Source organism: Chelonoidis abingdonii, chromosome 14 (assembly GCF_003597395.2).
Source record: "Chelonoidis abingdonii isolate Lonesome George chromosome 14, CheloAbing_2.0, whole genome shotgun sequence".
Taxonomy (NCBI): domain Eukaryota; kingdom Metazoa; phylum Chordata; order Testudines; family Testudinidae; genus Chelonoidis; species Chelonoidis abingdonii.
In genome coordinates, this window is record NC_133782.1 from 2,152,432 (window position 1) to 2,175,141 (window position 22,710).

Below are 22,710 nucleotides of genomic sequence, written 5' to 3' on the forward strand. Positions count from 1 at the left end.
CCTTTCCCTGCTCTCTTATTAGCTGTGCCCTTCCCTGGAGAACTGCATTGAGGATGGGCCAAAGCCACCACTGAGTTTCAGTGTCCCGTCAGTCTAATTAGCTGATTGTAGCAATGGGTGGTACAGAGTGGGCCTATTGGCCAGAATCAGTTTCTTTATAGGAACACTGCTGACTTCCACTCTTAGCATGGTTGCCAACAAAACAGCAATTTATTTAAAAAGAAAATAGCTGCAGTGTGTGTGTGCGTGTGTGCAGGGGGTGGGGAGGAGTGTCACTAGCTTTAGGGATATGGAGTAGCATTTTTCTTTATTGTGTAGTATGGGAACATTCATCAGTTACTCAGTGTTGAAAAGAGGTTGGTTAAGTTTTACCACTATGGTGCACGACTCTTCAGAGAAGGAGGATTCAGGAATAGATGCAATATAAATATTTTCTTTCAGTGATTGTGCATGCAGTGTTGGCTTGACAATCCAGGAGGACAAGGTTCTCTGCTCACACACTAGAAGTAACATGGACAGCCTTTGTGCTAGTTTCCCCCACACTGGCTGCCTACAGACCTTAATCCTGATCTGGAGGGACCACTGCCGAGCGGAAGAGGGTAGTTCAGTCTCTGTGGCCAATTCAGTCCATGGCTTCTGGTGAGACTGCTAGATGTAGTGGTTGTTTCACAGTGTGGACATCAAGCTCACATCTCCCGAGCCAGTAAACAGCAAACCAAACCCCAAAACTTGTTGGTGACTCTACTAGTCTGGGATGGATTTGAGTGAATGACCTAGAAACAAAAGGCTCCGTATCTTAATACCAGTCCCCATCCCCACTACCTAGAGTCATCCAGTCACCTGTCATGTCTAGATATCTAAAGACTTCTAGGTTCTGGTGCTGCAGGTATCATCCCTTTGATCCTGGATTTCAGCAGGCAGCAGAGCATTGCTGTTTTGAATCTTGCAGCATTAGGAATAAGAAGCCAGCGTTGCTGCAGGGCTGTGTGTGTTTCTGTACCCTCCCACCCCACCTCTTTTCTTACAAATGCTTAAAGATTCTCTATTCCCATCATCAGTTTTGATGCCTGTGGAGTGGCTTCCCTAACTGGAACCATGTGATTTTTCATGAGATCTGACTAGCTGTGGAGAAAAGCTGCCTGCATTTTCTCACCTGCATAGTGTGTTTTGATCCAGCAAAAGCCCTTGAGCTGGTGACAAAGGTCTGAATGTGGGCTGGAAAGTACAGTCCTGTCTCTTAGCAACTGGTTCCTACCTCTGATCTCACTGAGCTTGTGTGGGACAGAGAGCATCAGTCATGCTTCTGCTGTACCAGGAAAGCGCTGAGCAGGGGATGGAGGAGGCCTGCCTCAGCCACAGCCAGCACAGTTGCAGAGGCTCAGGCTTTTCTAACACAAGCAGTTGTCTGCAAGCCCTAATCAAAGCTCCAGCTTAATTGCTTTCCTCCTGCCCTGTATCTTCAAGGTAAACAGATAGCCTACTGGCTGGCCGTGGGAGGCTGTATGCCAGCTACCTGGAGAGAGGTTATTCTGCATTATTGATGCCTTTTGGTCTTACTGGGGGAGGGACACAGCCCATTTATTTCTAGAAAAATAAGACATCATGGGGTCCTTCCCTGAACTTCCCTGCTCCTTCCTTGGGAATCCCCTCTCCCTTCCTTGGTTCTCAGAGACATCTGCATTGGTCATTCTCTGCTATTTTACCCTCCCATCTCCTCCCCCAAACCAGAGGTGATTCCTCTTTAGCAAGTATTCAGAGTCTTTTGCATCTCAAACCCTGTTTCTTAAACATTTTCATTAATCCCTTGCTTCATCCTAATTAACCTGCCAACTGGCCCCTCTGGAGTCTTCACTTCTCCTGCAAAGCTTCTGTTTGTACAAAGTATAACCTGTCAGCTGCCAATTTATTTTCCATGGGGAGGGAAGATTATTGTAATTGTCTGTCTTCTCTTCCCCATTTGGCTTGCCTTCTCCCCATATACTCTACCTTCTTCTCTCAATAACAGTTATGTTTCAAAGACAAACCTCACAAAAAGCTAAAGAACAGCCCGTTTTATGGCTGCCATACAGCCCCTGTGCCTACCCTATTCTGGCGTAGTCGTTGCATGAATATGGCCCCACAGCACTGAAGTGTTTCAGATCTGGGGGAAGGGGTCTTTATAGCTGGATTACCAGGCTATAGCAGTCAGCATTGTGTAGCATGCTAGAGTTCTGTTTTCCCCACCTTCATAGCCTAGCATGTATAGGTTCAAAGATTCCAAGGCCAGAAGGGACTATGGTGATTATCTGACCTAACCTCCTATATAACACAGGCCATACAACTTTCCCAAAATAATTCCTAGGGCAGATCTTTTAGAAAAAATATCCAGTCTTGATTTAAAAATTTCCAGTCATCAAGAGTCACCACAAACCTTGGTAAACTGTTCTAATGGCTAATTACTGTCACTGTTAAAAACTGACACCTTCTTTCCAATATGAATTTGTCCAGCTTGAGCTTCCAGCCACTGGTTCGTGTTACAACTTTCTCTGCTAGCCTGAAGAGCCCATTATTAAATATTTGTTCCCCATGTAGGTACTTATTGTCTTTAATCAGTCACACCTTAACTTTCTCTAAATAGACTCAAAAAGCTCAATTTATCACTATAAGGCAGGTTTTCTAATCCTTTGCTCATTCTTGGGGCTCTTCTCTGAACCCTTTGCAGTTTATCAACATCCTTCTTGAACTGTGGGCACCAGAACTGGACCCAAAAATACAGCAGTGGTTGTACCAGTGCTAAATACAGAGGTGATATAACCCCTCTACACCTACTTGAGATTCTTCCCTGTTTATGCATTCTAGGATTGCATTAGCTCTTTTGGCCACAGCATCACTCTGGTAGCTCATGCTCAGCTGGTTATCCATCACAACGCCAAATCTTTTTCAGAGTAACTGCTTCCCAGGGTAGAGTCCTCCAATCCTGTAAGTATGGCCTGCATTTTTTATTCCAGATATGTATATTCAAATGTAACCATATTAAAATGCATATTATTTGGTTGTGACCAGTTTGCCAAGCAGTCAAGATTGCTCTGAATCAGTGACCTGTCCTCTTCATTATTTATCACTCCCCTAGTTTTTGGGTCATCTGCAAACTTTATCAGTGAGGATTTTATGTTTTCTTCTAGGGCATTGATAAAAATGTTAAAAAGCTTAGGGCCAAGAAACAATCCATACAGGACCCCACTGGCCACACACCTATTCAGTGATGATTTCCCATGTACAATTGCATTTTGAGACCTATCAGTCAGTGAGTTTTTAATCCGTTTGATGTGTGCCATGTTAGTTTTATATCATTCTAGTTTTTTAATCAAAATGTTGTGCAGTACCAAGTCAAATGCCTTCAAAAAGTCTAAGACTATTATGTCGACACAATTACCTTTATCTACCAAATTGTAATCTCATCAAAAAAGATATCAAGTTTGATAGGATCTATTTTCCATAAGCCTGTGTTGATTTACATTAATTACATAATCCTCCTTTAACTTGAAACTCAAACTTGCCCACATTGATTAGGAATTTATCCCTGGAAAGTGCCATCAACTTCTGCAGAATCTAAGCTTTCATTCACACACAACATGACTTTTAAGTCCATCTCTTATGTTTGTGAAGCCTTTCAAACATGAACCTAGTGTAACAATACATGTTTTCTGAGTCAGCAGAGAGAGAGCTGCACCCCCAACCCCTGGAGCAGGGGCAGCCCAAGTCTAACACCTCCCACAGACATCACCACCACCCCATCAGGGGACTGTGCGTGGGGCCAGCATAGATTAGTTTAGTGGGCGATTGGTGATTTCAGGCCTAAGCAGCTGGGGGGTTGCTTGGTCAGCAAGTAGATAACAAGGCTGAGGAGAAGCTTTAAGCCTTGTGCTAGTAGGTGCTGGCTAAAGTTTTCACAGTCTGGTTAATGCAAGCTGATGAAGTCTGCATTTCCCTAGGCGTACATCTTGCCATTCCCATGGAGACTCCAATAATGGCCCATGTATGTTGCATTACTGGGGAACTGTGGGCTGAGTTAAGGATGTTGTGTACTCTTAGTTCACAGTTTCTTGATCTTGGTCAGTTTGTATTAGCTTTAGCATTGTTGGTAACTTATTTTACATAGAGTTTTGCTTGTCCTTGTCCCTGGACTGTTGAACTGCTGTAGCAGTGTTACCCCTCTGCTGTAGTTTTACTTTGACACCAAAGTGCCATTACTGATGTGCAGTTCTTGTGTATTCAGGGATCTTTAGCATCAGCTTTCTCCCTGAATGCAACAGAACTAGCCCTCTGGCAGCAGCCTAGGTCATTCCAAAGCCCAAACTGAGGGTATGGCTACATTAGAAATTTCAAAGCACTGCCGCGGCAGCGCTTTGAAGTGTGAGTGTAGTCAGAGCTGCAGCGCTGGGAGAGAGCTCTACCAGCGCTGCTTGTAAACCACATCCCTTATGGGTGTAGCGTGCAGCACTGGGAGCTGCGCTCCCAGCGCTGCCGCCCTGATTACACTGACACTTTACAGCGCTGCATCTTGCAGCGCTCAGGGGGGTGTTTTTTCACAGCCCTGAGCACGAAAGTTGCAGCGCTGTAAAGTGCCAATGTAGCCAAGCCCTGACTGGGATTACTTCTGAAATAGTCCACTCCACTGGCATTTGATTGCCTCTGAAATAGTCCGCTCTATGGTCTTACGCTCACCTCTCCTAACTGAGGACACCAGCTCTGGTACAGGAGAGCCAGATACCCAGTTGCTTCTAGCCCCAAATATATAAAAACATGTTGATTTTGGGAGTGTGACACTTACCTCTCTGCTGTTAGGTGTGTCTGCAGCCTCAGTTTCCCCCTGCCAATTCACAATCTCCTCATGGAGGGGCAGTTTAGCCCTCCAGCTGTACAAAAAATCCGTCCCCTCTGAGAGCAAACAGGAATCCAAACAAGCAAGGCCTTTTGCTGCCGTGGTTTCTGCCCACCACCTCCAGGGAGCAGAACAGAGGTAAAGGGCAGCCCTGTCCCTCTGCCTCAGGTTGCAGGCCCAGGGCCATATGGAGCCACACAGCTATCTACTCCAGCCTCAGTATTCTGCTTCGCCCCTCCCCCAGGCTACTTCCTATCCTGTTCATCTGCTTTCTCAGCTGCCTTTCAGCCAAGAACCCTAGCACAGACCTCAGGCCTGAACCCTGTAAAGCTTTCCCTACACCCCTCTTCCTAAATCTCTCTCTCCAGCTTGGAGAAGAGGACTTGCCTTTAATTTCCTGTTTCCCCCTTCTCAGGGATCCTTGCTTTCAGCCTACAGACTGCAGCTCAGACTCAGGATCTGGGAGGAAAATAGGCCAAGCTCAGAGCTAAGGCCTGAATTTGCCTTAAAGGTCTTGCTTGCCCTGTGACAGATTAAAACAGTGGATCTTTCCCAGTAGGTGGGATTTCACCTTTGTGCTCCCATACAAGGAATATATCTATGCAACTTTGTATTCCAAAAACTGGAGCCACCTCTCCCCTCACAAATAAGTATTTACCTTGGAAAAAAGTACTGTGTAAAACTCTAATTAGAGAAGCAATGTGGTGTAGTGCATTGAGAACAGGGCTGGGACCTAGGAACTCTTGACTGCTCATCCTGCAGCTCTGTCACTGAATCACTGTGTGGCTTTGGGAAAGTTGCCTGTTCTCTCTGCCTCGGTTTCCCCCTGAGTATAATAATACTTGCCTTTCGTATCTGGCTGTAGTGAAGAGTAGTTGGTTGACACACCCAGTCTGTTCCCATTGAAGTCCGGGGGGTCTAGCTATAAGTGTGGGATCGGGGCTCAGTGTTTATATAGTGGTTTGAAAATATGGAGTGATATACAAGTGCTTATTAGGTGTGTGTGGAGGGGGGAATACGATGAAAATTTTAGCAACAATTTTTTTCTGTTTTCCAACCAGCTCTTGAGATGATCAGAAAATATTCTTAGAAAAAATATTTTCAGGGGAAAAGAACATGTCATGAACATTTTTTCACATTTTTGATGATCTCTGATTATTGCTGTATGGCTGATACCACATGATCTTCTTTCTCTCTCTTTCACCTGTTGGCCCGTATTCCTAAAGCACAACCAGTGTCCAATGCACTGTAAACTAGAAGGAAGAGTGAAGTTCTAGGGAGCTAGAACCGGTCATAGCAGCATCACTGGAGGAAGCCTGCTGTGATTTAACATATCCCCTGCAAAAGCTGCTTTTATCCTACACCTAAATTCCCAAAGGAGTGAACTTCCTAAAGCCCCAGAGAAGTCTAAATATAGAAGTCAATCAAGGACCAGCTTCCCATAAATGCACTAGTACCAGGAACAGTTTCTTTGTCAAAAGTTCCAAGAGTTCATATTGAAACGGTATCCCTTTCATTATGAGAGAAGGGTGTGAAGAATTAATAATTGTCAAGCTGGGCTTGTTCACCCGTGCACTCTACTTTTCAGCTAGTCACATACCTCCCTAGTGTCAGGATGCAAATAACAGATTTGGGGGATCTGGGTTTGAAGTCAGTTGGAGCAGTTTGCATTCAAGGTGTAGAACACTGAGGGCACACTAGGCGGGCTCTGCTCAGTGAATTCTGCTGTCCAGATTTGACAGGACTGGATTCTTCACTATAAATTGCAGCTCCTTCTCGGGGTGGTAGCTTGGCTTGTAAATGTTTCTCAATAAATTCCCAATTCCAGGTGCTGACAGGCAGTTTTTCCCTAAAGGACAGTGATTGAAAAATAAAAATATAACTTGTAGGAAATAAAAAAAAAAAATCCAACTAAGAGGGAAGCAAAAATTCCTGAGATGAAGTGTATAACATCATGCGTAATAACTCCAAAACAGGTGTTTGACAGAATCTCTTTACATGGGCCAGACAGAACCCCTGGGAGTTTGCAGTAAGGAGTGACAGACTGTTGACTGGTAGACAGAGAGCACCTCCACGTGTGGGATGGGGGAGGGTAAGGAGTATGGAAACAGTAATTCTCACTATGGGGTCAGGACTCAACTCAGGGGTTTCAGGTCAATTCAGTAGCACTTAATTGGAAAGTTATACAAATGTAACAACAAGACAGAAGATCAGTGGCCTGTGACACCCCGCACTTGGCAGTACCCCACCCCACTATGAGACAGCAGGAACTCAAGCAGTTAGAATGACAGAGATGGCCCCCTCCCAGTATTGGGCAAAGGGAGTGCTGAGAGTGAGAGGGACAGAGACAGGCTCTTTTGCAGTGTGTGGGGAAGACACAGACAAGGAGAGATGGAAACTAATGAATGTTGGTAGAGGGTCTGCTGTATGGACAGAAAATAAGAGTTCTGCCATTATCAGACAGCATTTCATTGGCAGGAAGTGGCTTTTTATTGACAGGAAGTTGAATTCAGCTGGTATCAGCCCTTAGTCTGAAGGCCAGGAGAGCATTTATCTTTAGTCAAACAGAGCAGACAGGGAAGTACCAAGACCCCCTCACCCCCGATAAGCCTCTTGTACATTAGGGCTAACATTGTCCCTCTCCAAAATTTGCTCCTTTTTCATGGAGAAGTAGAGCTGGGGGAGAGCTTCACTTCCAGGTCCTTAGGAAGAGCTGCCTACTCCACTCTAAGAGGCAGAGATTCTTCTTTCTGGCCTATGTGGGGTTCACAGCTTCAGGTCCCAGTTCTCCTTTTGTGCCTACACCAGAGAGGTGCCAAGTATCCTCAACCCATTGACTTTAAAGGGAGTTGAGAGTATGTGGTACTTTGCAGGACTGGGTCCTTTGCTTGAAACTCAGATTAACTGGAGTTGGGGGTGTGGTTGGGATGGATGCATTTGCTGATGGACATTTAGTGATCCACAACACAAAGCCCACCACTCACAATTTGGTCTCTTTCAGAGATGCTCTGAGACTGGATTCATTCAGCCTGCAGAAGGGAGTGTCTGGTTACTTCTGGAAAGGGTGGTAACTTGCACTGAGTCAGGGTAGAGGTCACTGGCATGGCAGCGTAGAGAGGATCAGATGGCAGCTGGCTGCATTAGACACATCACATTGAGGAAAAACAACACGCTTTACTTTTCATTGCTGCTCTTTCCTCTAAAGTTTATGCTACACATATCTCTGATTATAGTGGTCATCACACAGTGGACCACTGATGGACCATCAGTGGTTGCAGATCCCTCTGGTGATGACCCAAGTCATGATGGAGGATTAGAAGGGGACATAGGCACATGTGAGGATGTGGCCTACTGAATGAAAAGAGTGGGTTTAATGAGCTATATTGATAGAAACACTGTCATAGGTGGGAGAGAGTGCTGGACAAGAGGATGAAGATTTACAACCATAATGAGTAGACCTGAGGTTTAATGGTCAGCGAGAGACAACAGATGTCTGTAGGGTAGAGGATTTGGATCTGAATTGAGAGGCATGTGAGAGATATGATAGGCAGCGAGCAGGGCAGCACCAGGCCTTTGTAGGATGGAGTTGGGTATTTGGAGCTGCAGTAAAGGAGGGATGATAGACGGGCAGGCAACAAACAGAAGAAGTCACATCCCGTGTAAGGAGTGAGTGGGTGGCAGCAGGCTTGTGCATGATGGTGTGTGTGTCTAGGGAGGGAATAAAGGACAGGTGGGATAAATGTATGGTTGCGGCAGGTGTGCATGGGATGGGAGAGATTTTGAATGTGTAATAGGAGCTGGGACATGAGGCAGGACAAATGCTGCAGCGGCCACTCATTCTCATGCGGATGCATAGGGGCAAGGGGATCCTTTCCTGTCCCATGAAAAGGACCCCTGTGTCTTTAACACCCTCCTCCCCGCCACCAGCCCCTAGTCGCTGAGCCTTTCCCCCTGCACTGACAGCTGGTATCTAATTACTGTGTGAGAATGAAAAGTCAGGCTGTCCCAGCTCGAGGGAGCGCGGATTAACGTCTCCTGCAGAATACACTTCCTCTGCCGGGTTACCATGGTTACCCTCATTACCTGCCTGACGAAGAGGCGCTGGTGGTTCCAACAAGGCTTTTAAACTCAGGCCTGGGGAGGCCGGTGGGGGGGAGGCCTGGGCTGGGGGGTGAAGGGAGGGTCCTTTCCTTTCTGTGCAAGCTTAGTGCTGAGAGGAGTCCGGGTCATACCCTGCTGCATGCAGCCAACTGAGCAGATGTCACCGAGGCAGCCTCTGTATTCTGTCAACAGTCATTAACACTCGTGAGGGAAGGCGCCCAGCCTGAGCTGGGCGGTTCAGGCACCAAGCCCTGGCAGCAGGCCACTCTGGCTGCCTGCAGAGGGAGGGCGGGGAGCATGGTGTGGTTATTAGAGAGGAACAAGGGCCGGGGTGGGATGGAGCCTGACTCAGATGCTCTGCTGCTATTATGTAGATCCCGAAGCCAGGTTGCCAGCACCACCCGGGGCACAGGGTCCTTGGCAGCAGGGTTCTAGCACCGTGTCCCTAGCCGGTGTGGGCAGTGATTCTCCCCTCCCCCAGCCTGGAAACTGTGCTGCACCAGGCAGGCTGCAGAGTTGGCTGCAGTTTGCATGGTGCACAGGGAAAATCCCTGCCCATAGGGGCAAGGACATGGGTCCTGTGAGGAGACGAGGGAGAGGAGGCGTGGGGTTCATGAGTGGAGAGAGGAGAGGGGCATGGCCATCTGAGTGGTAGAGAGGAGATAGAGAGGGCACAGGCCTCATGAGAGCAGCAGGAGGAGAGGAGCACAGGTCCTGTATGACGGGAGAGAGGGTACTGGCTCCATACGGGGGAGAGAAGGAGAAAGGGCCCGGGGCGCAAGAAAAGGAGGAAATGGCTTGGGTGCAAAGGCACAGGCTCCATGAACAGGACAGGGAGAAAGAGTACACGGGCTCCGGGGGGGAGAAGGGAACAGACATGGGCCCAGTGAGTGAAGAGAGAGGGAAAGGAGGCGTGGGCCTCGTGAGATGGGTGAGAAGAAGGGCATGGCCCTGTGAGGGGGAAAGGGACATAGGTCTAGAAGAGAGGAGAGGGTACCAAAAGGGTTGCCACCTGTCCAGGTTTTCCAAAGATTGTTCTTTTTATGAGGTAGCTGTCCCGGGAAATCTCTAAGGGTGCTCAGTGCGCACTGCCAGCTGGCCAGTTTTATGGCTCAGGATCATCCTGGCTGTCCCAGTTTTTTTGTACCTCAGCAGCGGAACCCTAAGCACTGGTTCCAGGAGTGGGAGAGAGCCAGGACTGGCGCTAGAATTTTTCGCGCCCTAGGCGCACGGCCATTTTGCCGCCGTGCGCGCCAGTCCCACGGCTCCAGTGGAGCCGCCGCAGCCATTTCTGCAGAGGGTCCGTTGGTCCGTGGCTCCGGTGGAGCTGCCGCAGCAGTGCCTGCGGGAGGTCCACCGGAGCCGCGCGGGATGAGCAGACCGTCTGCAGGCATGCCTGCGGCAGGTCCACCGGAGCCGCCTGCCGCGCCCCCCGACAAAATGCCGCTCCCCGAAAATCCTGGCGCCCTAGGCGATTGCCTGGTTCACCTCAATGGAAGCACTGGCCCTGGAGAGAACAGGCGAAAGGGCCTGGGCCTCAGGAGGGCCAGGAGGGGGAAGGCTTGAGGGCAAAGGCACGGGCGCTGCGAGGAGGACAGAGAGAAAGAGTACACAGGTCCCATGAGGGGGAAGATGGGCCCTGGGCACTAAGAGGGAGGAGAGAAGATATGGGCGCAAAGGCAGTTGGCCTTGTGTGGAGAGTGAGTTAGAAGAGAGCACAGGCCCCATGAGGGGGTACCAAGGGAATGGGGCCCCACAAAAGAGGTAAGTGGACCTGGTTATATGGTTATGGGCCCCATAAATGGGAAAGAGGACAAGGATGCAAGGTCACAGACTATGTGAGAGAAGGTAAGTGTTGCCTACTTTCATGATTTTATTTTGAGTTTTGCAATATTTGGTGTTTTCTAAAGTTTCACACGATCGCATCATTCCTGACTTAAAACTTATGAATTTCCCCTTATTCAAAATGGCTGCCACTTCCTGTTACTTTCAAGGGGTAGGGTTGCCAGCCCTCCAGGATTGGCCTGGAGTCTCCAGGAATTAAGGATTATGTCGTGCGAAAAAAACTCCAGGAATATGTCCAACCGAAATTGGCAACCCATCAAGGGGGCTGAAGCCAAATTGCCCTCATGGCCCCCACCTTCCCTTGTGTTCAATGACACTGAAGCCAGACTGCCTTTAGGGGTAAGATGGCTGCTGAGCTTTAGTTAGGGGGCTGGAGTGGAAACTGTGAGGAGACGGAAGAATATAGGGAGTAGGAAAGAGGCTGAAGAGGTGCAGGGCGGAGACTCAGGAAGATGCAGAGGGATGCACAGGGCCAGGGAGACTCAGGAGCATAGGACAGACTGTGGGACTATAAGACAGGTGGTGGGATGCAGGAGGAGGACAAAGATGTCTGCATGAGGCAGACGGGAGGTGAAGGAGGAAGACTGAAGGGGCAGGGTGCTGAGCAAGCGTAAGGAGACTGAGGGCTTGCAGGGGAATATGAGGGTAGGAGGAGACTAAGGGGAACAGAGGAATGTGGGGAATAGGAGGGAGGATGAGGAGACTGGAGATCAGGGAGGAACAGGAGGATCTTGAGGTCTGTGGAATGGTGGGGCAAAGTGAAAGTGTGAGAGGTAGGAGGCTGTAAAGGTTATGGAGGGGAAAATTGGGAGCAGGCGAATGTAGAAGTGGGCTGGAACCAGGAGACTTTGTGGGCAGAGGGAGGAAGAATGTAAGTGGAAGAGGAGAGTGGATGGTGCAGAGAGAGAGAGAGGATAGTGATGACAGAGGGGACGGAGAAGGGAATGGCAGTTCCCTACCCCAGGAGTTAGGAGCTGGCAAGTGGAGTTCCTGCTCCTTCCAAGCAGCTAGCAGCAAGGCCTGCATTTTTGAATGTGCCTTGCAGGCTGAATCTGTCCCTGTAATGTACACATGCACTCTGAGGGTGAGTGACTTCCCTCTAAAAGCTCAAAAACCAACCAACCAGAAGGCAGATACAAACCCTCCCTCCCCTCCTGACACCAATTTAATTATTTTTGGAAAAAATCCCTCATGATTTTTAAGTCAGTCTCATTAATTTATGGGGGCCTGGCTCATGGTTTTGAACACTTGTGGTGAGCAATACTAGGGGGTGGAGGGAAGAGAGGAGGTGGCTACAGGCCCAGTAAGGGGTGGTTTATTGAGGTGTTTGTAGGGCACATCTCCCCTCGAACCTGGTAAAAACATAAGAATGGCTGTACTGGGTCAGACTAAAGGTCCATCAAGCCCTGTATCCTGTCTTCCAACAGTGGCCAGTGCCAGGTGTCCCAAAGGGAATGAACAGAACAGGTAATCATCAAGTGATCCATCCCGTCACCCCTTCCCAGCTTCTGGCAAACAGAGGCTAAGGACACCATCGCTCCCTGTCCTCCATAAATTTATCTAGTTCTTTTTTGAACCCTGTTATAATCTTGGCTTTCACAACATCCTCTGGTAAGGAGTTCCACAGGTTGACTGTGTGTTGTGTGACAAAAAATTTCCTTTTGTTTGTTTTAAACCTGCTGCCTATTAATTTCATTTGGTGGCCCCTAGTTCATGTGTTATGAGAAGTAGTAAATAACACTTCCGTATTTACTTTCTCCACACCAGTCACGATTTTATAGAGCTCTATCATATCGCCCCTTAGTCGTCTCTTTTCTAAGCTGAAAAGTCCCAGGCTTAATAATCTCTCCTCATACAGCAGCCGTTCTATGCCCCTAATTATTTTTGTTGCCCTTTTGTGAACCCCTTTTCTCATTCCAATATATCTTTTTTGAGATGGGGCAACCACATCTGCAGGCAGCATTCAAGGTGTGGTTGTACCATGGATTTATATAGAGGCAACATGATATTTTCTGTCGTATTATCTTTCCCTTTCTTAACGATTTCCAACATTCTGTTCACTTTTTTGACTGCCGCTGCACACTGAGTGGATGTTTTCAGAGAACTATCCACAATGACTCCAAGATCTGTTTCTTGAGTGGTAGTCAGAATATGAGTTGGTTCTAAACCTCTTTAAATCCTAAAGGGATAAACCCAATCCAGCTAACTTCCTTTTGTATCCGGTATCTTCAATACAAACTGCATCCCACCATGCTTCACAGGGTTAAATAAACACAGAGGGGCATAGGAAAGGGAGAGAAGCCTGGAAGCAGGGTGGAGAGTCAGTGAGGCCAAGAGCTTGCAGGGAGGCCATTCCAGAAGTCAAGAACTGCAGAGCAGGTGACTCCCATATCCACAGTGGGAAGGGCTGGGTAGGAGGCTGGTGCTGGGTGAGTGGATAGGTATAACTAGACGCCCCAGGCTCTGAGTTCTGCTAGTCCATGGAGCATTTTAAAAGGAAGGGTGGCAGTTTTGAACTGGATCCTGGAATGAATATGGAACCCCTGGCGGCGCAAGGATGAGGGTTTGAGTAGTTGTTTAGGGCTGGCCCTGGGTGTGGATGTTTTGCTTGTGGAGTTCATTACAAACCCCTTCAAATGGATTGCTTTCAGCGAAGGAGAGAGCTTTGTTTGTCATGTCTGTGCTGTTCACACGGTGCAGTTTTCCTTTGTCTCATTGCTGTAATTATCCCCATTTTGACCCTGCAGTGAGGATTGCTGGTCTGCAAGCAGCTTCACTTTTGAAGTATATCGGGAACCGTTACTAGATGGAAAGGGTAGATGTATCAATAATAATATAGGAAAGGCAGAAGTGTTCAGTACGTACGATTTCTGTTCTCTGTCTGAGGAGAAAACAAATGAAACAACAGCCTTTCCATCCCACTAGTGTCTGAGGAGAAAACAATAACAACAGCCTTTCCATCCCACTAGTGTCTGAGGAGAAAACAATAACAACAGCCTTTCCATCCCACTAGTGTCTGAGGAGAAAACAATAACAACAGCCTTTCCATCCCACTAGTGTCTGAGGAGAAAACAATAACAACAGCCTTTCCATCCCACTAGTGTCTGAGGAGAAAACAATAACAACAGCCTTTCCATCCCACTAGTGTCTGAGGAGAAAACAATAACAACAGCCTTTCCATCCCACTAGTGTCTGAGGAGAAAACAATAACAACAGCCTTTCCATCCCACTAGTGTCTGAGGAGAAAACAATAACAACAGCCTTTCCATCCCACTAGTGTCTGAGGAGGATGTAGCTGCTGAAGTTTAAGACATTTTAAAATCAGCAAGTCCACAACTTGAATCCAAGAGTTTTAAAAGAGCTGGCTGAGGTGCTCACTGGACCGTTAATGTTGATTTTCAATCAGTCTTGGAACACTGGGGAAGTTTCAAAAGACTATAAGAAAGAAAGATGATGTTGTGCCAATATTTACAAAGGAGACCTGGGGAATTATAGGCTTGTTAGCTGCCATCAATCCAGGGCAAGATAATGGAGAGGCTGATCTAGGACTCAATTAATTATATTACCCTCCTTTTATTTTTTATTAATGCCAGTCAACTTGGGTTTATGGAAACAGATCCTGTCAAACTAACTTGATATTTTTTGATGAGATTACAAGTTTGGGTTATAAAGGTAATAGTGTTGATATAATATGTGTGTCTCAGTGACTCTGAAAAAGATTTGGTGGTCGTGTTGAATAATCAGCTGAACATGAGCTCCCTGTGCATCTCTGTGGCCAAAACTGCTAATGTGAGCTTTGGAGGCATAAACAGGGGAATCTCTAGTAGGAGTAGAGCTATTTTACCTCTGTATTTGGCACTGGTATGACCACTGCTGGAATCTTGTGTGCAGTTTTGGTGTCCATAACGCAAGAATAATGTTGATCAATGGGAGAGGGTTCAGAAAAGAGCCACAAAAATGATCAAAGGATTAGAAATCCTGCCTTTATAGTGATAGAGTCAAGGAGCTCAGTCTATTTAGTTTAACAAAGAGAAGGTTAAGGGGTAACTTATTACAGCCTTTGAGTACCTACCTGGGAGCAAATAGTTAATAATGGGCTCTTCAATCTAACAGAGAAAATTATAACATACTCCAACAGTTGGGAGCTGAAGCTAGACAAATTCAGACTGAAAATAAGGTATACATTTTTAACAGAGTAGTTAACCATTGGGATAATTTACTAAGAATTGAAAGGATTCCCAATCCCTGCCAATTTTTAGATCAAGTTTGGATGTTTTTCTAAAAGATCTGCTTTGGGAATTATTTTGAGGAAGTGTTATGGCCTGTGTTTTACAGGAGGTCAGACTGGATCAGGGGTAATCTATTTTTTTGTCAAGGTCCAAATTTCTTGGTCTAGCTATAGTCCAGTTCCAGACTCCAGAGAAAATTATAATTAAATAAATAATGATGATAATAAGTAAATTAAAAGATTTCAGGGTCCGTTCAAAAATGCCTGGTGGTCTGGATTTAGGCCGCGGTCCACCTATGACTAGATGATCACTATGGTCCATTCAGGCCCTGGAATCTACAAATCTATATGGAATATAACCTTTATTAGAAGGCCATCTCCACTGAACAAGTGATTTTTGACAGTCCCCTGAGTGGTTGCTTAAGAATAGGGTTCATTTTTTGAATATAGTAAATGTATACACAAGACTCAATAAAAAAAATAGATGTGCAACTGTATGCATAATTTGCATGTGTAATTATTGTGACTGCACATGCAAAATGGGTATCCAAAAGATGAGTTGTGGGTCATTTACATACATAAGTGCCCAACTTGCATGTGCATTCACAATCTTTACATTTGCAAATTGGGCTTACAAATCTATGCTTAACCTTTTGGAAATCAGGCCCATAATTATACCTAAGTGCATGTGTATCTATACACATACATATGCAATAATTCTGTTTTCTTAAGAAGCAGGCTGAATGTTCTCTCCAGGAATCTGACTCCTAGAATAACTACCCTTACTTTTACACTAGACTAGATATCCCTACCATCTCCCATCAATACACCTGGTTCTGTTTGATGGAGTGACATTAGCAGCTGCTGGGTACTGAAGGATGCCACTTCTTTTCTTGGCAAACCTTGCCAGTGTGAGTTGACACCTTTCTTGCCAGTCAGATAAGAGGTACAGTGGTCACCATGTTTTCCACCCCCACCAGTCTCTCGCCACTGCCATGTGTCAAGATTACAGCCTCATGTTCTTCAGCACATCCTAACACACAAAGAGCAGTGATGGTGCTGCTAGTGCTCAGCTGCTGTGTGTGCGTGAGTGAGCTTGGAAAGGTCAGTGCAGGGTAGGAAGGTGATTCAGTTTTGTTCTTCAGGGACCTCATCCTAGTATCACAGTAAAAGCTAGCCCTGCTAATTGGTCTGAGTCTGTGGGGGTTGCATCTGTTTAGTATCCCCCAGCCCCAGAAGGATGGGTATAGTGTGCAAGGCCAAAGACTTCCTTCTGCCTATTCCCAGCCTAGTGAGTTTGCTCTAAATTATGAAAATTTAAATTTCCAATTGGTTAAAATTCCACTCCGGACTCTTCTCTTGTTTTTCTTCTTGGTCCATTTTCACTGGCAGCTTTAGTAGCACAACAGCAGCAGCCGCAGCCACTGCCCTGGTTCTGGTAGGAACCTCCCTAGAGCACTATTTAATTTATCCCCTCTCATCCTGTGTGCTCAAGGCAGCTCAGGGTTGGAACATTGTGCCTGTCCCCCCTCTAACCACATTAGCCCGAGGCCCATCTCATCACCCCTGTCACCCATCACTGATACTAACTCAACTTGCCTGTGCTGTTGTAGGGGGCAGATGGACTGTCGGAGCCTGAGGGCATCTCTCTGAAACGCGTTGCTGTGGTGGAAGATTTCTTTGACATCATCTACTCGATGCATGTGGAGAGCTCAGCAGAGCCAGGCAAAGCACCCAAACATGCTGGCCAGAAGAAAACCTATCGAGCGGTGAGACTTCCTCCTGCATTTCTCAGACAGCAGGGGACACAGACGCCCAGGGGAAAGGCCTCCTGCGTGAGGTTGAGGAATGGGTCTGATGTGGGGGGAGTGGGCACAAGTGAAAGGCCTGTGTGTGCGCACGTCTGTGTGGTGTGAACGAGTGGTATAATGGCACAGCAGCTGTGTTGAGGACAGAGGAAAGGGCGGGGGGATAGTGGCACAAACGTACAGTGGCAGGGAAGTGTGCAGCTCAACAGTAACATACAAATGCAACTCTACACATAATCAGAAAAAAAATCCTCAGAAGGCTTCAACCCTTATTGATCTTGGAGCATTACTCAGGTGAGGAGATGTTTACCCACCTCCTGTGTTTCCTGCTCTGTGGCATCTGCCTCTCTTCCCCCTTCAGTTGCAGAGAAGCATCGCTGAAGGAAAGGGCATAGCTGGAGCAGGAGATTGGGAGTCCGCTGTTCTTTTCCCAGCTCTGATTTGCTGAGTGGCCTTGGGTAAACCACGTCAACTCTGTGTCTCAGTTTCCTCATCTGCAAAATTGAGGCCATGCCAGGCACCTGAGAGTGGGATATTTTGTAAAGTGCTGCCTAGAGTGCAGAGTGTCACATTTCTGTCTATGCAGCCTGAAGCCCAGGAGCTTAGACCGGGAATGAATTTGTCCAGAAGTTTTTTTTGCAAAGGTTAATACGTCTCCTTCCTCTCCATATTCTTTCAACACAAGTATGTGTGTCCTGTTTCTTTTATATGGGGCACTGAATTCACTCTCCAAGTTCCTGCTGCTGTGTTGAATCCTGGAGGCCTTAGGACCTGGCCACTTGGAAAATTCCTTCTTTGTTAGGACTGGCCATGCAGCAGCAGCTGGTTCTCTGCTGTATGCACCCTTCAGGCTCATGCTTGGGACTCCACTAGGCTGTAGATGCTGCCCTGGTCCCTGCAGCGAGCCTGCCTTCTGCTTGGGATCATGCAGGGCTCTGCATGCTACTTGAGTCCCCACAGGGATACAGGCTGCTGAGTATGCTCCTGTCTCTGCTCCAGACTGCAGGCTCCACGGGGTTCTGCACATGGCTTGAGCACCTGTGGTGGAGCCCAGTCCCCCTGTGTACTGTTGGCGCCCCTGCTGAGGAGCAGAGAGCTCTGTGGGCTTGCAGCATTATTGTATACAGTGATGTTCTCTGGCTGGAGGCAGATGACCTCTCCTTCATTAAGGAGGGCAACTCCACCAGCATGACCATAATTCAGAAACTTTCCACTCATTTCCACAGCAGACCGCTCTGACCCTCCCCTAATTCCTTCAATTCAGCTCTCTGGAGTACTAATCTGTGCACTGCACAGCCTCAGGGGACCAGGCTGAATCCGTCTGTTTTCCCAGGCCTGCTAACAGCAGTCAGATAGCTCCATGCTCCACCCCTCAGATTCCCTCCTGAGCTGAGATCATCACATTAACAGTGTGTATCCCCTTCTGACCTGGCAGGACTCGACTGTCTGTCCTCCCTTATGCCCCATCATGCTTTCCTAGAATTCACTTGCTGCCAGGTTTGGAGTGTGAAATACTTTGTATTAAATACAGCTTCAGATCCTGGTGGCTTGATGCAGAAAGGGGTTCTGTCTGGATGGGCAACTCCAGAAGATTCAGTGTGTCCCCTGCTATTTCTCTCTCTCCACCATCTCTAATCAGAGAGTCACTGAAGAGTTTGCCCTTGTCCATGACCTCCAGAGAGAGGCAATCAGAAAGGGAATTTGGATGGGAGATAACTCATCAAGGAAGCTACCTGCTCTGCAGAGCATCAAATCAGCTGAGAAATAACAATTGTATCACTAAAATTAGCTGAAATTTGCAGCAGACACCATGGGGCTGCTGGAGTGAATGACAGGTGGGAACTGGTCATTGTCATACAAGCATGGCTAAGGGGCAGTTCACAGTACACTTCAGATACTCATGTTTTCCAGCAGCATTCTTCATGTGCCTGAATTTTAGTCCTTTTGTGGAGAGTTCCTGATGACTGAATGTCTGACAGACTCCTTGAAAAGCAAAGACACTTATTCAGCCATAAAAGACGTGGAGCGAGGTTGGTCTTTGTCTAGAGAGATTGAAGGAAAATCCCATGAGATCCAGGCTCTGCATCCCCAGTTTGGGACAAGATCCCTCTGAACTTCTTTCCATCCATCTGCTATTAGCATGCATGTAAAACTGGGGTTATGCTGCCACTTAGTGGAGATAAACGTCTCTCTTCCCCATGATAACTTTAGCTTGCAGAAATCCATTTTAACCATTATCAACCAAAATACTGCCCCCTTTGCTCTAAAAGACTTTTTTCTCTTTTTCAACATGTTCACACTTCATCCTTCTCACCTTACCTAAGGGATATACAATGCTTGGATTTTTTAAGTTGTTTGGAGTGTTGTTGGAGCCATGTTGGTCCCAGAATATTAGAGAGACAAAGTGGGGGAGGTAATATCTTTCATTGAACCAACTTCTTTTGGTGGAAGAGACATGCTTTTGAGCTTACACAGAGCTCTTCAGGTCAGACCTTGTCTTTCACTAACAGAAGTTGGTCCAGTAAAAGATATCACCTTGTCCACCTTGTCTCTCTGGCGTAAGTGTTTCCCATTTTCCTTTGCAAAACAAAATGGAAGGAGTGCTTCCATTGATTAGAGCATGAGACTAGGAGTCAGGACTTCCTGGGTTCTTTTCCTGAATCCTCTAGTCCCTTGCAAGGATACGTCACTCAATGAAGGTCATTAACCCTGGAAACAAACTCCCCAGGGAGGTGGTGGATTCTCCATCTCTCGCTATCTTCACATCAAGATTGGAAGCCTTTATGGAAGAGACGCTCTAGTCAAACAGAAGTTATTGGGCTCAATACAGGGGTACCTTGGTGAAACTCTTTGGCCTATGTTATCCAGAAGGTCAGACTAGATAATCTAATGGTACCTTCTGGCCTTAAAATCTACTAATCAAAATTTTCAAACATAGTGTCTTGATTTTCAAAGGTGCTGAGCCGCCTGCTGCAGCTCAGAATAGGGAGTGCCCAGCTTCACAATCAGGCTGCATATTTGGATGCCTAAATATGCATATAGGTGCTTAACTTCAGGCATCAAAGTTTTGAAAATTTGGCCTCAGCTTTTCTGTACCCTTGTTTCCCTGTCTGTAAAACAGGGGTAACTCATACCTACCTCATAGGTATTGAGAAATTTAATTTATTAATATTTCTAAATATTTTCTGTTCCCTCAATAAAGTGTGTCATAGAAATACAAAGTGTTGTTAACAATAACTGATTTTAAGTGTGGAAAAGACAGAACTTCCCCTAAAAAGGGTTATGGATTCTTCCAATTACTGGTATAATGGTAATTAATAATGCAAACAGAACAAGAACCTCAGAGACCTCACTCTCACTGAGTTTAAGAACTTACAGCTACACTGTTCTCAGCCTTTCCTGCTAGGAGTAATTATAGGAGATGATCTAGGAGTGCTGGCTGTATGGGAAGTCCAGAGGTCTGTTCTTGTCATTTGAGGTCACTGTTGGCCTTATTCTGTGATATTCAAGAGTACCTCCTGAGAGGTGCTGTGCTCCACCAATAATTGTTAGGGTGATAAGGACACACTGTGCACTTCACAGGATAGGGCCCTAAAGGAGTGTCTCACTCTGAGTTAATACTGTTCTTTCCTATGCTGAGCAGGATGAAGTGGGACAAGACCTGTGATCACTCATGTCCTTTGGTTCTGTGTGTTAAGCAGTCTCTCTTATCTAGGATACACAGACATCTCATTGTTTTCCCAGATTGCAGAGACCTATGCTTTCCTTCCAAGAGAAGCTGTGACCAGGTTCCTGATGAGTTGCACTGAGTGCCAGAAGAGGATGCATTTTAACTCCAATGGACTGGAGCCCAAAGGTAAATGCAAATGAGTTCTGCCAGCATAGGTGACTCTAGGCCAGGGGTTCTCAAACTTTACTGCACTACGACCCAGAGGCACCAACTTTCCCCAGCACTGATGGGTGCTCGCGCATCCCTGGCCCTGCCCCGACTCCACCCTTTTCCTGCCTCTACCCCACCCCCATTCCAACCCTTTCCCCAAAGTCCCTGCCCCTATTGGACCTCTTCCCCAAGTGTACTGCATTCCCCCTCCCTCCCAACACTTGCTGTGTGAAACAGCCGCGGGGGGGGGGGGGACAGGCACGCGGCATGCTCAAGGGAGGAGGCGGAGGCGAGCTGCAGAGCACCAATTTTTTCCCTGCGGGTGCTGCAGCCCCAGAGCACTCACGGAGTTGGCGCCTATGCTCTGACCCCCTTCGGACAACAAAAATTAATACACAACTCCAGGAGGGGGGACTGAAACCAGAGCCCTGATGCCCCGTGGTGGGGGGCAAAGCCAAAGTCTTCAGGCTTCAGCTTTGGCCCCCGATGGCGGGGCTTGGGCTTAGGCTTTGACCACTGGCCCTAGCAAATCTAATGTCAGCCCTGACAACCGTATTAAAAAGGGGTTGCCACCCACTTTGGGATTCCGGCCCACAGTTTGAGAACCGGTACTCTAGGCATTTCACATTGAAATGCAGTCAGGACGCTGTTTGGTTAGCAATGGTATTTCTTTTCCAAAAGAATTTCATTACCTATATTATTCATACATTAATATATTAAAATTATTAATATATTAAATACCAACTCCCACCAGTTAACTCCTGTGAGCAGACTTATGGACAGCCTTAGAGGTTCCAGTTAAATGGATTGTGTGCGCCATTTATTCGTAGCTAGTTATTGAAAGGCATTGCAGTAGTATATTTTTTAGAAATTGTCCCAAATAAGCATGTGACATTTATTAGCCTATGCTTCATTACTGCAGCATATTCCCATGTTGCTGATTAAAGACTCAGGCCTAGATGCACAAAGGTTCTTAAGTGCCTAGAAAAATCACAGGAACACACTGTGATTCACAAAGCCTGAGTTAGGCACTTAGGCTCCCTATACAATGAATGGGGAGAGAGATGCTTTCGACTGTTATTCACAAAAGCCAGTACTCTAGTCGGGAAGCCACCTAAGCTAGACAAGGGGAGATGCCAAGCTAGTGGTGTGCACTAAACACTACCCCTCTCTCAGAGGTAGGCACCTAAGTCTTGACTTCAGGGAGGCACTTATCTCTGCTAGCAATTGTCAACTGGAAATCCACTTTGGAGTTAGGTGCTTTTGCTAGAGGTCAGGGTTTGTGGGGAGCTCCCTCATCACTTTTCACCTAGCGGTAAGGTATTCATCTAGGATGCAGAAGACCCCCAGTTCAAATTTCCTCTCCATCCAAGGGGAGTAGGGATTTGAACACAGATCTGCCAGCTCTCAGAAGAGTGCTCTGACCACTGGGCTATAGGATAGTCTGATAAGGGGTTCGTTCCCTAGACCCAATTCACAGCACTTGAATAACATCTAGCACCAGCAGAGCTGTCTGTTCCACCACTGAGATAGGCCATGACCCTGTTCTTCCAGGCCCTTAATGGAATGGGACTTGGCTATTTCAGAGACTGCCTTATTGTCCCGGATCTCCTGAAATAGCTGTGTTTCCCAGAGACACTGCAGCTGCACAGGCTGATTCTAACCAGACAGCACTGAGTGCTACACATTCTCAGTAACTGAACCCCAGCTATGGAACTCGTGGTCAGAAGAGACTACGCTGAGCCAAAGCCTGACTGTCTTGATCAAAGTGTAACAGAGTTCTTTTCAATAAAGCCTTCCCTCAAAATCAATGCTCTTCGAAAATAAACCAAGCACACCAAAAAAAAAAAATCTTTCACACTGCTCCTCAGCCAGGAGAGGCAGAAAGAGAGAAATGCCTTTCTGTTCTGAGCTTTTCTCCTCTTTAATTTTGTGCAGGGCACAGAGCCTACCTAGAAACCTATGAAAGATAGATGGATTAGATTAA

General features: G+C 46.9%; 1 protein-coding gene across 1 annotated transcript in view; it reads left to right on the forward strand.

Annotated features, from left to right (window-relative positions):
* Window positions 1-22,710, forward strand: part of NOL4L (nucleolar protein 4 like) — a 99,278-nt gene that overhangs the window by 7,405 nt on the left and 69,163 nt on the right. Inside the window, exons 2-3 of the mRNA XM_032762393.2 lie at window positions 16,649-16,804; window positions 20,588-20,699. Of these exons, the coding sequence (XP_032618284.1) occupies window positions 16,649-16,804; window positions 20,588-20,699 (268 nt within the window). The remainder of the gene's footprint in view (window positions 1-16,648; window positions 16,805-20,587; window positions 20,700-22,710) is intronic.